Source organism: Phocoena sinus, chromosome 11 (genome assembly GCF_008692025.1).
Source record: "Phocoena sinus isolate mPhoSin1 chromosome 11, mPhoSin1.pri, whole genome shotgun sequence".
Taxonomy (NCBI): Eukaryota; Metazoa; Chordata; class Mammalia; order Artiodactyla; family Phocoenidae; genus Phocoena; species Phocoena sinus.
This window is the reverse complement of record NC_045773.1, coordinates 35,251,382-35,265,886: the sequence shown is the minus strand read 5'-3', so window position 1 is coordinate 35,265,886 and position 14,505 is coordinate 35,251,382. Positions and strand designations below refer to the sequence as shown.

General features: G+C 50.1%; 1 protein-coding gene across 2 annotated transcripts in view; it reads left to right on the top strand.

Annotated features, from left to right (window-relative positions):
- Positions 1-14,505, top strand: part of CACNA1D (calcium voltage-gated channel subunit alpha1 D) — a 324,032-nt gene that overhangs the window by 294,492 nt on the left and 15,035 nt on the right. For both annotated transcript variants that reach the window (XM_032650077.1, XM_032650076.1), the window contains one exon: positions 4,739-4,869. In XM_032650077.1, the coding sequence (XP_032505968.1) occupies positions 4,739-4,869 (131 nt within the window). The remainder of the gene's footprint in view (positions 1-4,738; positions 4,870-14,505) is intronic.

Sequence of the window (14,505 nt, the reverse complement as noted above, 5' to 3'; positions counted from 1 at the left end):
TGTTTGCAGAATGCTTAAGGTACCAGCCAGAGCATTGAGGCCAACAGCTAAAGGCCCTTCAGCCATTGGTGTAATGATTTGGGGTAACGTGAAGACCACTGCAGACAAAGGAGAGGCTTCAGTGAGAAGGATATCAAGACCCACATGGTTGAAGCCGGGATTCTCTTGTGGGTGGAGGGATTAATATTAGGAGAACAGGCTTGCTGCCTCAAAACCAAAAGCCTGTATTTTTTTTTTTTGCCCAAAATGAAGTGTTTAAAACTAGTTTTCCTATAGCCTTCAACATACTGCTGAAAACTTCTCACACAAAAAAAAAAGGTTTCAGAAAATGGTGTTTTTGAAACGTTCTTAAGACTGGATCTGCTACCATAATTACCAAAAACATCCCTTTGTTTAGAATTTAGAGACGGAACTAACAGGCATGCTTATTTCCTTTTGCTATCATAAAATAACTGACTAAACTTTTCTCAGATTTTTATATATATATATATATATATATAATACATATATATATATATATATATATAATACAGATACTGTATTTCCATTTTTTGTCTAAGTATACATGGACTTACAAGTGGAGATGATTGTGTTTTGACTTTTATTTTCGAGTTTTAAAGGTGCAGGATCCGTTTGCTCGGTGCCAACGTGCCTGCACTTTACCCCCTAGCCCTGGGCACGTAGGAGTGTTTGGTGTATTTTGTAACCAACTGAAATCTTACAGTGTCCCTGCTCCTGCGGCCGCCAGACTGGGCTGGCTCAGGTCCAGAAGCTGAGCCAGGACGGTGGCCTCTCCTTTTGAGAAGGTGACAACCTCTGGCTCTCGGGGGCAGAGAGAGCAGCACGCTGGCCAGCTCCGCTCCCCGGCGTGAATCCAGAGCTTTTTGTGGCTGGAGGGAGCCGCCCGGAGCTGGCAGGGCCACCAGCTCAAAGCTGGGAAAGATGGCCCACAAAGAAACGATAAAGGGCTACTGTGCAAAACAAAACACTGAAAGAACAAAACCGAAATGGAAACTCCCGCCTGGAGAGAGAACCCTGGCTCTCCACAGGACAACGGATGCTGCACGCTTAAAACGACCCTTTGGTTTTCGTTCTTTTCTTTTTAGCTGCACACCCAGGTGCTCGCATGGCTGAGACGAATTGCTTTTTCCAATCGTTGTAACAATGTGCTTGAGCTTCTTCTGCAGCCTCCATTCCTTTCAAGTCTCAGTCTTTCAGAATATTCTGAAGCAATTCTGTTTTAGGGTGGTGGCATGGAATCGGAGTTATCTCTTGCCAGTTGTATTCCCCTACATGTTTCTCACGATGCAGATGCATGCCTCAGAGTAGCGGGCCCCACCTGTCCAGGGGGTCTTGCCTCAATGGCACGCGCACCTCCCGTCTCTCTTGAAACGCCAGCCTCGTTACAGCCCAGTCTCTCTCACATCAGCGCCCATCCTGGCAAGGCTCGCCTGGAGAGAGTCATTCGCATTGCTGTGAAACTTCCTTTCTTTTCACTTCACCAGAAGAAAAGTCCAGAATTTGGCTCCCTTCCTTGGAAAAGCTGATCAGCTTTTAGCCCTACTGGCCTTCTCACGAAGGCTACGTAGTCTTCCGCTTTCTTGGTCCAATAGCGGGCCCTGGTTTTCTCTCTGTTATTTCTTAGCATGGATTGGGGGGTTAGGATGACAAGGGTTAATCTCTTCCAACATGGCAGTAAGACCACTGAGAAACCTGGGACAAAAACAGTGCCTCAATAAGGGCTGGAAAACTCCAGAAGTGCCATGGCATGGGTTGTGGATGTGCTGGAGCTTATCCAGGTTGAATCTCAAATAAGTGCTCTCATCACTGAACTTCCATAGGTGGTAACTTCAGGCTTCGGTGGACAGACTCTGGTTGAGCTGCCGCTCAGGGTTGTAGCATCTGCATTCACCCCTTGCCTCTTTGTTTTTCCTCTTTTACCTTCCAGTAGACCACTGGGTCCCAGCCTTTCCCACACCGTGGAGCACTTAGAAAAGGAGAGCATATTTACGACCCTCTGGGCCAGCGGACGGGTAGCTCCCACGGCCGAGGGGCTCGGTGTCCCACCCACTGTAACCTGGTCAGAGGGCAGAAAACTGAGCCAGGCCAGCCCTGCACCTGTGACTGGTCGACGTGGGTCGCTCGGGGGCCCCTTACAGCCCTGGTGACAGAGCAGAGTAGGTGCCCACCTTAGAAGGCTTTGCCAGCACAGGGGTGATGTGAGCCCCACTCCCCGCCGAGGTCATCATGAGCTTGATGAGGCGATACTCGGGAATGAGCCTGGAACCCAGGCCAGAATTCCGGGCTCTCGCGGCACCTTTGGCCGCGGTGACAGCCTCTCTGCTCTCTCTGTGCTGAGCCGTCTCGTCTCCCATCTGGCTCTTGCTCGTGTTCTCACCTCCACTCTAGAGTCTCCTGCCGTTTCGTGGATCTTCTCCCCTCCTTTAGAAGTCCCTCCTCCTCCCAGGGGCGCTTCTTTGTCTTTGGGCCTTTGCCCCGGACCTGGATCTTGGGCCCTTTTGCCCTGAGAAGCGCTCAGAGCCGACCCCGTCGCTCTCTGCAGTCCTGAGCCCAGACGGCCTCACTGCACTCACTCCTCTTCCTTCCTTTTCTGACCTGCTGTAGCTTTGAATTTTCCTGTTCTTAAGATTCTTCCTGGGCCCAGTTTCAATAGCTCAGCATCTCAGTGCAGAAGGCCAAGTGACCCTTGAGAGGCCTGCCCTGTAGAGCCCTAAGTGGGCACCTCTGCCCTGGAGCTGCCCCTTGGGCAGAAACCTGATCTGCCCTCTTCACTGAGTACACCGCCCCCCAGGTTCTGGGCCAGGGAGAGCCAAGACCCTCCCACAGGAGCCCCCTTGGCCCCTCTAGGCTAGCACCATCCAGGTGGAAGGGAGAGAAAGGTTAGGCCTGCTTTTGCTGGAAGCATCCCAGCATGGGATGAGGTGGGCCTTCTGTGAGTACAGCCAGTGTTTTTTGGGGGAGCCCACAGAGAAGACTGGAAACCCTGGCCGGCAGAGGCTGGCTGCCCCTGGGATTCTCAGGCCGCAGTCGGTCCACCTCCTGCATGTAGCCCGGTGGGGAGGTAGACTTGTACTCTGGGAGAGGTGGCCCCAAAGGAGCAGGTGGCCCTTGTGGTGGAGCAGGGAGGTGGTGGGGTAAAGAAGGAGAGCCCAGGCCCAGGGGTCCCACATCCCAACTCACCTGGCCTGGGGCAAGTCATGGAACCTCTGTCCACTCCCCTCTCGCCTTCCTGCCTCTGGACAGTGCGTTGTTAGACCATTTGGACCAGCCCGAGACTGATGAGGGACCTGGTTTCACATCTACCCAGAGCCCTAGGTTCACTTTGGTGGCCCCTACACCGTTCCCAGACTTGCCGGGCTCGGGTTTAGAAGGAATGCAACACACTTCTCAAGGCTGACCACCGCCAGGCGTCTTCTCACACTGTAACACTGAGTAGCTTCTGACAAGGAAGTTGGAGGCCGTGGGAAGCCCAGAATGGCCCAGCAGTGTCCAGACAGGGATACCCCCCTCACGGCCACAGAATGCACCCCACCCAGGAGGGTCCCAGTGTCCCCCACCCCATCATGCTCTATGATCCATTTCAGTGGATGCCACTGTTGGCAGGTTGTAAAATAACGGTGACTCTGCTGGCTCACCATCCCCCGCCCCCTGGCACTTAGGACCACCCAGAGTGCTCTGCGGGGCCTCTTCTCCCATAATCCTCACAGCTCCTCCTCCGAGAGGCTTAGGCCTGTTTACGGGTGAGAACGCAAGCCCAGTGAGGCCGAGCTCCTTACCCAAGATGGCACGTAAGTTGCGAGGGCAGCCTGGCCACAAGGGTAGCTGTGCTAAAGCCTGAGGGCAGCAGCCGTTCCTCCTCCCAGCCTCTGCGAACCGTGGTCAGTAGCCCCTGGGGGCCCTGGACAGATGTGGGGGTGAGCAGGCCTTGTGGAGACCCCCGGGCACACAGCCACTGCCAGGGTGGTTTCCCAGGAGACAGCCAGAGCCCCTATTCTGCCTCATGCATCACCTTTAATCACGCTCGGCAGAGTTCCAGCTCCCCAGCCACACACGATGGGGTTGTTTCTGAACAAAGCAGAAATAAGTCAGCTCAACTTTGAGGTTAGTTGGAGCTGTCACTTGCAGTATCGAAAACAAGCAGTTCTGAATTACAAACCAAGAAATGACATGTGGAGGCTATTGGCAGAGAATTAAGGGGGCACATGTAAATCTGGGTCTGCAGTCACTTTTCAGAAATGTCCTCTCCTTCCAAGCCTGTCTGTCACCTTTCTGAGGTCTCTATCTTTTATCTCCAGGCATTGGGATTTGGATGGTTAATTGTCCTGGGTGTTCGTGGTAATTACACATGCAAATCCCTATGCGCAGGGGTGAAAATATGACCCATGAAGCCTTTTTTTGTTTTGTAATTTTTATTTTGAATCAGTAACCAAGGCGGCACTTCATAGTGTTACTAATATGTTGCTCTATTAAACTCATGACAAGTGTATTATTTTCTGCAATTTTGAGCATCAGTTTATTTAACTGACTCTAATTTTGAGCCTTAACTGCTTTGCACAACCTCGCTTGTCGCTAGATTTAGTCTCCCAGTGTCCTAAGCGAGAGCTCAGTGCCTCGTGCCCCGTCTTGCCCTTCCCCCAGCCCCAGCCAGAAGTGAGTGTTAAGGCTGTTGCTGCAAATATGCTGATTCGGGAGAGCTCTGTCTGGTCTCTCCGTTTAGATGATGAGGTAACCGTGGGGAAGTTCTATGCCACTTTCCTGATACAGGACTACTTTAGGAAATTCAAGAAACGGAAAGAACAAGGACTGGTGGGAAAATACCCCGCGAAGAGCAGCACAATTGCCCTACAGGTGAATTGTTGTTTTGTCTTTTTCTCTTTTTCACTAACGATTTTACGAGCTTATTTGAAATACTAGAGAGCTGACTATTCATGGTTGAGCAGTACCACCAGGATTTTGTTTAAACTGAGATACTGCACACTCCCCCAAATGTGGACTAGCCATTTCTGGGCCACCAGGTAAGTGCCTCCCCCTCCCTGCTTTCTCTGGCGTGCCCCTGCATCCGCGTCCACTGTGGCCCGGCCCCGTGGGGCAGGGCCTCCAGGACAGTGGCCGAGGCACACCCCTGGCGGGAGGGGAGCCAGAGCTGCCCTCATGCCTTGTCTCCCCCAGGGCTTCTCCAAAGGCAGCGTCCTCCGAGCAGGCACCCACCTTCCCCCAGCCTCGGGCTCGGGCCCTAGCCGCCCACGAAACAGCTTTCCATCTGAACGCAAGTGCTTTGTTTTGTTTCTGTTTGTTTCTTACCCCACTGCTTGTTGGTTTTCGGTCCATCTCAGTAACATCCATCACCTCCTAGTGCATGTGTGCGTGTGTGAGTGTGTGTGCGAGTGTGTATGTGCCTGTGTGTGTGCGCGTGCGGTGTGTCTGTCTCTGCGTGTCGTCTCCTGATGGCCGTGAGGCTTGCTGTGCAAATGCTGTTCTCTCTCGACCCAGCCAGCCTCTGGTCCCTTCACCTGCCCGGGCCCCGCCCAGGCACCTGGAGGGGGGATGTGGTTTCAGGAACCTCTGGTTCTAGCTAGGGTCCATGCATTCAAGGGTGTAGAATCCTAGGTAAGCCCAAAGCCCTGGTGGGGAGCAGGTGTGTGGGGAAAGGGAGTCCCGGTGGAGACCTGCACGGAGAGGGGCTAGGAAGGGAAATCTGTGAGTGCTGTGACTGAGAAAGCAGAGTGGAGAAGGAACGAGGAAAAGATGCTAAGGACTACAAAAGTGGAACTACAGAGGTTGGCAAGCTGTCAGAAACAACTGTCCAAATTGATCAAAAGCCCTGTCATCTCTGCTGTCCGGAGCATGTTGAGTCCGTTATGCATAAGATAACGTTTTCCTTTTATGTCCCTGTTATCACCATTTGTCTTAAACTGGGCCTTGTTGGTATGGGTAAGGTTCAACATGGAATAGTCTTTTGCTTTTTTTTCTGGGGGAAAATGCCCTGCATTGTCTTGTGTCCTCAGTGATGGTAATTACCAAAGTGAAGGCTTGTCTGTGATCTCCCTGAGAGAGAATGAACATGAGTGACAATGAATGCGTGAAGGAAGGAGGGTGGGGTGTGTGCATATGGCGGGTTAGGAGATGACCTTGTGTGACAGTGACCTGTTGATTCATAATGCAACCTGGGATCTGCCCAGACAGCGCTGGGGGTGGGGGGTGGGGGGGAAGGATGGATGCTGAATCTGACCAAAGACAATTTCTGATCTTTCTTCCTCTGATCACATCTCCTAAAGGGAGTTCAGTGAATCACAGGCTTGAATAGCTGATTGCCATCTCAGCCTGCAGAATTTGAGTGAAGTTTTCCCCTCTCTGACCCATCCAGTTTACGAAAGTGACAGCCTTTCTCCTGATCACAGCTCACAAGTAGCCTTAGAGAGAAGCAAACTGAAAAGATGTGTTTGCGGACTTTGAGCAGGTCTGGCCCATACGTTCTAGAGGGCGGTGTGGCCAAACTGGGTGCAAGGGCAGGGAGAGATGCTCATGTTTCTGCAGGCTTTTCCCTAAAGCAGCGCTGGGCCTGGAGGACTAGGGGGCCACATTCCAGAGTGTCGTGATCCCCCTCCTTGTAGGGAACTGCTTGCTGTTCTCAGATTCTAGTTCTGGAGGGGGAAACATACTCTTTCGTGGATGGCTGTGTCGTAATTCACAGTAAGCGAGGTAGCGCTGCGCTGAGAGCCTTCTGTTTTCTGCGGAAGGCATATATGATGACCATCTGGATCCAGGGTTATACTTTTGCTGAGCCCCCAAGGCTTCCCAATTAGATGGCTTCAGGGCTTGCCCTGGTGGCTGGATATAGCGTTTGGATGTTTTAAAAACCTGAACAACAACACATGGCTACGTAATTAATAATCACATTTCCTGGGTGGGTTCAAAAGATGCTGAAGCTACATGTATACATCATGGGTTAAAAAGACTCTGTTACATTGTGTCACAATAATGTTTTGCCCCTGGACATTTTTTCATTTCGTTGTTTACAGAAAGTTTCCTTTCCTTGGTGAAATTAAAATATCTCCGGTTAGATGCCAATATCAACACATTTCCACACGGTTCCATTGGGAGTTGAGGCTGTGACTATAATTTATGTTGAGTACCCGGCCTAGGAAATTAAGTTGTGTTCATCATCTCGACAGATACGTTCTGAAAATGCATTCGATTCTGCAGCACACATTAAACACAGAAAATGTTTGTTTCCTTGAAGGATAGCTCTCGTTACATGTTTGGTTTCCTGTGCTCTAGAAAGGGCTTCAAACGTGACTTGTCACTCTTCATTTAATTAGCACGACGAGGCACTTCCTTTCTGCATTGAGGAAATATTACGTGACGATGTGGCAGTTAGGGAAGTGGAGTCAGATGGCAGTGGGAGGAGAAATGGATCAACCATGGCACTAGGATGAGTACACAGATCCTCAAGAAAGCTCCCCAAGGTGGGCGCGGCCTGTCGAGAAGTGGGATGAATTGCTCCTCCCTGTGCCAGGGGCGCCAGGAGGCTGAAAGCCCAATTACTAATGAAAAATGGAGTGTGGGTGTCAGGTGAGCACAGGAGTCAAGACGTAGGCCAGTGCGTGCTTGTGCGGCCTAGGGTGCCGTCTGTCTGAGCAGGATCAGAGCTGGTCCACGTGCTCTGTCCCCCCCTCCCCCCCTCCCGCATTGGAATGGTGTCGGAGGGCGCACAGATGCACTCTGGTTATCAACTCTGTGGGCTCCATCTGGTCTTCCTCTGTTCAGACCAACTGCAGGGCCCCTTCTACATGAAGGGGGGTGGCTTGAGGACCTCTTGGATCCACGTGTGGGTAGGAGCTTGGCACCTGGTGTCCTCTGGCCTCTGTGGTCTGAATGAGTGTGCAGTTTCCATCTACCCATCCATCTTCATCATTAAAGCCAGCCTTCTCTCCAGCCCCTCTCCAGAGGGAATCAGAGAGAAGCTGCATCAGGCTTTTTTTTTTTTTTTTCCTCTCACTCATCCCCTACGTGCCATATTCACTTTAGTTTGACTCAGCCTTTGCTCTTCATCCATTGTTGCTGCATCCCAGTGACCTGCAAATTTCCACAAGGAGCAAGTAAATAAAGGAACGCAGCTCTGCAGCCACGAAAACTCTGTCCCCTTCCCAGCAAATAGTAATGCCTCCTCAGGTCTTCCAGATGAGGACTGCAGTATACAGACACTCATTAGTCCAGTATTTCACGGATTAGAAAAAGAAAAAAGATCCCAGAGTGGGGAAAGTTTTGTTCATTTCTTTTTCTTTCAACGTTCGAGGATTTCCTTTTTGCAAAAGACACTCCGGTGGACTGAGGGGAGACTGTTCCCCACTCATCCCAGATGGGAGCCTGCCCATCTTCAGGACAGGAGGACTTGAGAGGGATAGATTTTTCTTTTCTTTTCTTTTCTTTTCTTTTTTTCTTACCTGTTTGGAAGTTGGGTTTAAGGAGGAGACCGTCATTTCCGGCTTGCAAAGAATTAGGTGGTTAGGTTTTATAACGTGAAAGCCTGAGCCCCAACTGGCAGGTGGTGGTGTAGGTGGCCCAGTAGAAATGTGGGTGGTGGACCGGAATCAAATGACTCTCAGTCCCTGATGTGGTCCCCTCGGAGAGGCTCGGGCATAAAGATAGAGGAAAATGGGATACTCCACAAACATTGAACCTGTAGAATACCCCACACCTGTTACCTAGTCACCTCAGTCTAAAAATGAGCAAGATTTTTTTGTCTTTTTTTTTAAAAGCATGATTCCATCTAAAGCCGTAAAAAGGCTTTTTTTTTTTTTTCTTTTTTCCTCTAAGGGAAGAACAGATGCTAACAGATGAGATTTCACTGGCTGATTCGTTTGTTTCAGATGCTTGAACGGATGCTTTAGAATTTTCTGCCTGAGCTACAGCACCACGCTCGTTAGTCGGAAGGCGTTTGTGGCTAAGGCCTTGAAAGGGAAAAGTCTCAAGTGGGCTTATTTCTACTGAAACAGCATTTCGGGAGAAATGCAGGAAAAAGCAAACCCAAGGCCCCAGAGAGACCCCTTCCAAGCAAAGCACTCCTCCGGAAGGTGGAAGCAGGGCCGTGGCTCAACTGCGGAGCCGTGGTCTCCTGTCACGGACGCTGCTCGTGGTGACTCCTTTTCATGAAAGGGAACGAGCAAGGCTTAACAGTTTTCCCTTCCAAGCAGAGACTCAGAGAAAGGGAAAGAGTGAGAGAGAGCAAAGGAGGGGGGCAGCCGCCCCACAGAGAAATGAAATGAACACAACTTCCTGATGCTGGCCAGTAAAAAAAAAAAAAAAAAATTAATAAAAAGATTAAGCAGACCTGCGTAAGGTGGGCAGCTGACTCCGTTCCAAAGTCCTGCATCCCTAGTTTACCTGAACTACCAAAGACTGGCAGGCCCCTTGGCACTGGGCTGACAAAGTTCCTTTTATATATGCCAGTCCATCATGACCTCCTGACCATCCAGCTCCGCTCTCTGCAGTGACCAGTGCAGGATGCAGGGAGATGTGGACAGGACAGGAAGCTCAGACACCCCCATTTAAACTAACACATACACCTGCATGCCCAAACCAACCCAGGCGACACCTCAGGTTCCATCTTAACGCGTCCGCGGGAAATACCACCACACCCAAACCTCATCCGACATTGTCCGTCTTTAATTCAAAGCCAGTCTGGGGATGCCTCTTTGGAAGCAGTGTGGTCCAGTTTCAAGGACACTGGGAGTCAGGGAACCTGGGTTCTAGTCCCAGTTCCAGCGTTCACTTGCTGTGTGACCTTGGGCAAGACACTTAACCTCTCTGTGCCTCAGTTTCCCCATCTGTAAAATGGGGGTAATAATGTCGACCTACCTCACAGGGCTGTTGTGAGGAATAGCTAAGTGATTGTAAAGCACTTTGAACGTATAATTGCTTATTATTAAGACTACAACAATAATAATATCATATGCCTGTTTACCACCAGAACTTTAAGAAATTCTTGTTTTTCTTTGACCTCTGTTCTGTAGTGATCCATCGAGAAAGAGAATTCTCCCCTTTTTGAGATATCTAGGAAATGCATAAAGATGTAAACAGAAGTAACTCTTCAGGTTGTTTTCTCACATCTTACAAAAAGTAGATTCTTTTGCACAAGAAGTTGCTTCGAGGCGATGGCGGGGGGGGGGGGGGGTCCCCTCTGAAATTCTCAGCTGTTTCCAAGCAGTAGTTGAGGAGTCAGTACACCTGATGCTGAGCCCAAGATACCCAGAGGTATTCAAAAGTTTAGTGCAAAACCTTGAAGTTCCTGAAATGTCTAGAGAAGAGAAGGGTTACAAGCCCTGGTCTGTGCAGACTGGAGGCTGCGTGCATGTGTGCGTGTGTGCGGGGCTTGGAGAGGCCCAGGATGTGGGGAAGCCCGGCTCCTGGCTGTTCTCATCCTCGGCCAGGCAGGGTGGGGGAGCCGTGTAGCCAGTGGGAAGAGTGGTGCTAGTGGAAGTCCCCCAGGCCCGTCCTATGCATGACTGAGAGGGTCCCTCCCAGCCTGGAGGTCTGCTCCAGTGATGTCTTCTGTGCTGTGACCTTTGTTCCACTTGGGAAACAGGCCTGGCCCCCAATTCTGTTCCCATGTGTGCAAACTGTCTTAAGTCTAGGAGCTTGTGGTGGGTTTCTGGATTCTCACAGCAGAGTCCATGGGGACAGAGAACAGGGTTGACCTCTTCACACAGCACCATGGGTGGTGACGTGGGCATGGGGGTGACCCCTGTGAAAATGTTGAAGCACAGCTGTACCTGCTAGTTGACAGCTGTGACCCCCAGCACTTTGAGTCTCCTCACCCCCTGCTAACATCCCAGCCCTGCACCAAACCCCTCTGTGATTCAGTAACTAAAGGGCGAATGCCTGGTGTAGCAGGGACCTCTGGGAGCCTATTCTGGTCTGAAGGCCCACCTCTGCTCTGACTGGGTAGTGCCCGGGATAAACCAGTTATTAAGTATGTGGTGTATCATCCCTGAAAAAGAAGCTGGTCAGCTCTATGGGCACAGGTAAGGAGTTTATCCACCATCACAAACGATCCCTCTGTCCCTGACCGACTCTGATGTCGTTTATTAAATACTAAAGGGAGTGTATGTGCTCACCCCCGCCCCCTGTCTGTGTCACCCCATCTCAGAGGCCCACAGTGACCATCTGTCTTCTAGATCTAAGTCTCTATACACCAGAGCCTCAGCAGAACAGCTCTAAGCAATCCATGTGGCTGGTGTCTCCACATGCCTTTCTGCACAGTCCTTCCAAATACGTAGAAACTGGAAAACAGTGACTTTCTAGGCGGGATTTACGGAACGGTCTAAATGGAACGTGAGAATCTTGCCCCACGTGGGCCTGGCTGTGTGCTGAGTGACGGCCTTGGTGGTGGCTGGTGGCTGAGACCGGTTGGTGAAGGACAGCCAGAAGTTGTCGGGGCCACCTCCTGCCTCGCTCGAAAGGGAAACAAGGCTTCCCTGGAACCTGGTTCACAGTCAAACTGCAGATACCTCTGTCCTTTTCCCTAAGACCTTAAAAGAAGAGTATAGCTTTAAACGTAGAAAAGTTGTAAGAGACAAGTCATGTTTAATATGTCAGATTGACAGACTCGGCAAACTCGGTGCCCAACACCAGAATCCATGGTGCTAAACTCTTAAGCTCCTGGATGGAAGACACAGTGCAGGCCAGGATCCATCGCAGGGACACAGATGTAGGATCGGGCCTCAGGATCTTCTTCAATAGCTTATTCTACGGTGTGACCTAATTAAAAATTCAGTTGATCCGCAGGATTATTGGGTACTGGATTCTCTACTCTTAAAGGCCGGAGATCGTTCCTCTCTAAGAATAGTAATTATTATTTTCAAAAGTCTTTGAGACGATAGAATTACTGAAAATAAGGAAAGTTACATTATGTCATCGCAAAAGGTCTTAATTACTGTGGCATGCTATTGACTAACACCCACCTAGTAGCCCTCTTTAGCCCAAATGTATCACGATTTGGTTATCCACTGGCAGGAGCTTGCGAACACTCATGGTTCCTTGGTTGGGTAGGTACCTGCACGAATTAGTTCTCCCTGGCACACCGTAGCCCTGAGAGAGGTGGCTATTTGGGGTGATGGGAGGGCACATCGTTCTAAGGCACAGTGAAGGCAACCCATGCCAAAGGCTAACTCAGAGAAGCCACGAGAAGGATGTTTCTTCCCAAAGTAGAGAAAGGTCGGGGGAGATCACAGGAATCCTGGATGGGGGAGGAGCCCAGCTCCAGGAAAAGATGGTGTTGCCTGTCTGAGGGCAGGTTATCATCAAGTTCTACAACTTTTTGGTCTCAGGAACCTTTTATGCTCTTAAGAATTATTGAGGACCCTTATGTATCAATATTTACTACATTAGGAATTAAAGCAGAGATTTTTAAAACGCAGAATATGCAAGCACAAAGATGCCAGAGAGATGAGATCCCCAAGGTTTATGCAGCCTTTGAAAAACCCCACTGTGCTCTCAGGAGAGGATGAGAGCGTACAAGGCCGAGAGCATCCTTGTCTTATTATGCAAAACACAATGACCTCTTGGACCCTTTAAGGTGTCTCAGAGGGCCCCAGGGTCCTTGGGCCACACTTTGAGAACTGCTGCTCTGGGGGATTGATCCCATATCCCCCCCTAAAGGAAAAGGGTGCTGGAGCCTTTTTCCAATCTCCTGCCCCTACCTTGAACTGTCCCCTAACTCCCAGGCCCGTCCCAAATCCCAGCCCACTCACCTATACACGGAGCTGCCTGGGCCCCCAGCGTCCAGCCCGCACTCAGGCTGAGAGTTGTAGCGCACATGCCATGTCTCACTGCCTGTGCTGATCTGGAGGAATGGTGGTGTGAATTCGTGTGTGAGAGAGAAGTGTCTGTAAGGACCTCAGCTCCTGAGAGTGGCACGGCGGAGACAAGGATACGTGCTGAGTGTAGGACCAGTTTTCGCGATACCTGTTGATTTCTGTCATTGCCGTGATGCACGAGTGCTGCTGAGTTAGTTGTAAGAAGTTTCACCTTGATTGAGTGGCAGCCACAGTCATGTGGGGTTGCAGTCATGAGTGAGCGCGTGGTGGGAACTGGATCCTGGCACTCTTCCCCGTAGACCCAAAAAGGTGGGGCGGCATGGTGTCATTGGAACAGCAGAACTGCGCGTCGCGATCCCTAGCTGAGCCATCACTAGTGTGGGCAGGTCACTTGACCAAATGGGAATAATCTTGGCTCTCCCCTCCCCGGCCCGCCCTCCCAAGATGTAGTGGGATAAAGTATGTTACATTGCAGTGACAAAGATGCTAGCAGAATAGGTCTCGATTTGTGACTCCTGCTAAGCCCACATTTTAAGTAAAACTCTCTCTGTTATCAGGAAACTGGCAAGCATTTCTCCAATGCTGGTGTTAAAACTACAACCAAGAATTAAGGTGGAACTAAAACAGATAGCTCTGTCAGATCAGAAGAAATGTCACAGATTGCTTTAGATAAATTTTTTTAAGTCGCAGGGAAATGTCATAGATCACTTTAGGTAATTTTTTTAAACTTCCCTTTATCTTTCAAAATGAAGGTAACAAACTCCATGTACACAGCTGAGTGCCACCGCCAGGGTAACTGGTAATGTTACAGCTGACTTTGCAGGGAGGGTCGGAATCACTGTGCGTGACTCACGGGGGGCGTGCCTTCCTCGTAATTCTAGCTCTTTATGTTTATATATAACTCGAGGACTGTTCATAATGGACGCAGAGGCCACACCATCACATTTTCCCTGGTGGAGAGCAATGACAAAAGAAGGGGTGTGCCTGTGTGTGCACGTGGGGATGCAGGGGAGGTGGGATGGCTTACAGATAAACAGGTGTATGCTGTGAGAATTTAATCTCCAGTTCTTCGTGCCGAGGGAGCTAGTCTAAAATGATCCCTTCTAATTGGGTAGGGGCAGAAGCCTGCTAAAGGGTTAACCAGAGCTCGCCTTTAACGAGATGACCGAGCAGGGCCGGCCTTGGCTGCGGGAGACCTGCCTGTGATAGAGACCGGGCTCTGCTCTTTGGCTGGAGCCTGAAAGCCTGGCACTCATACCCGAAGATGGATGGCCTGGCCCAGTCCCGACTGGAGACTCACATCTCTTATCTGCACTGTTACAGTGTAGGTTCAGGAGGGGTTCCTGAGCGTTTCTACGTGCTGAGAGCTGGCAGACGACCGGTGTGAGTGATGGCGCTAGCTTAGGGAGACAGGCAGTGAAAGCATTTCAGATGCACCAGGTAGGAAAAACTTAACCCTGAAAGTGGGCAAGAGTAAGGAAGGTAAATGAATGTTCCTACTTGAGGTTAAAATATCATACATTTATGCTATTGCTTCAGAAATATTTACAGAGATTTTATAGTTTGGGTTTTTTTTTTTTTTTTTTTTTGGTGACTTAATCATTCACTAGAGTAAATATCTATAAAATTCCAATTAAATGGTGTCTAAAATTTAAAGCAGCGGTCT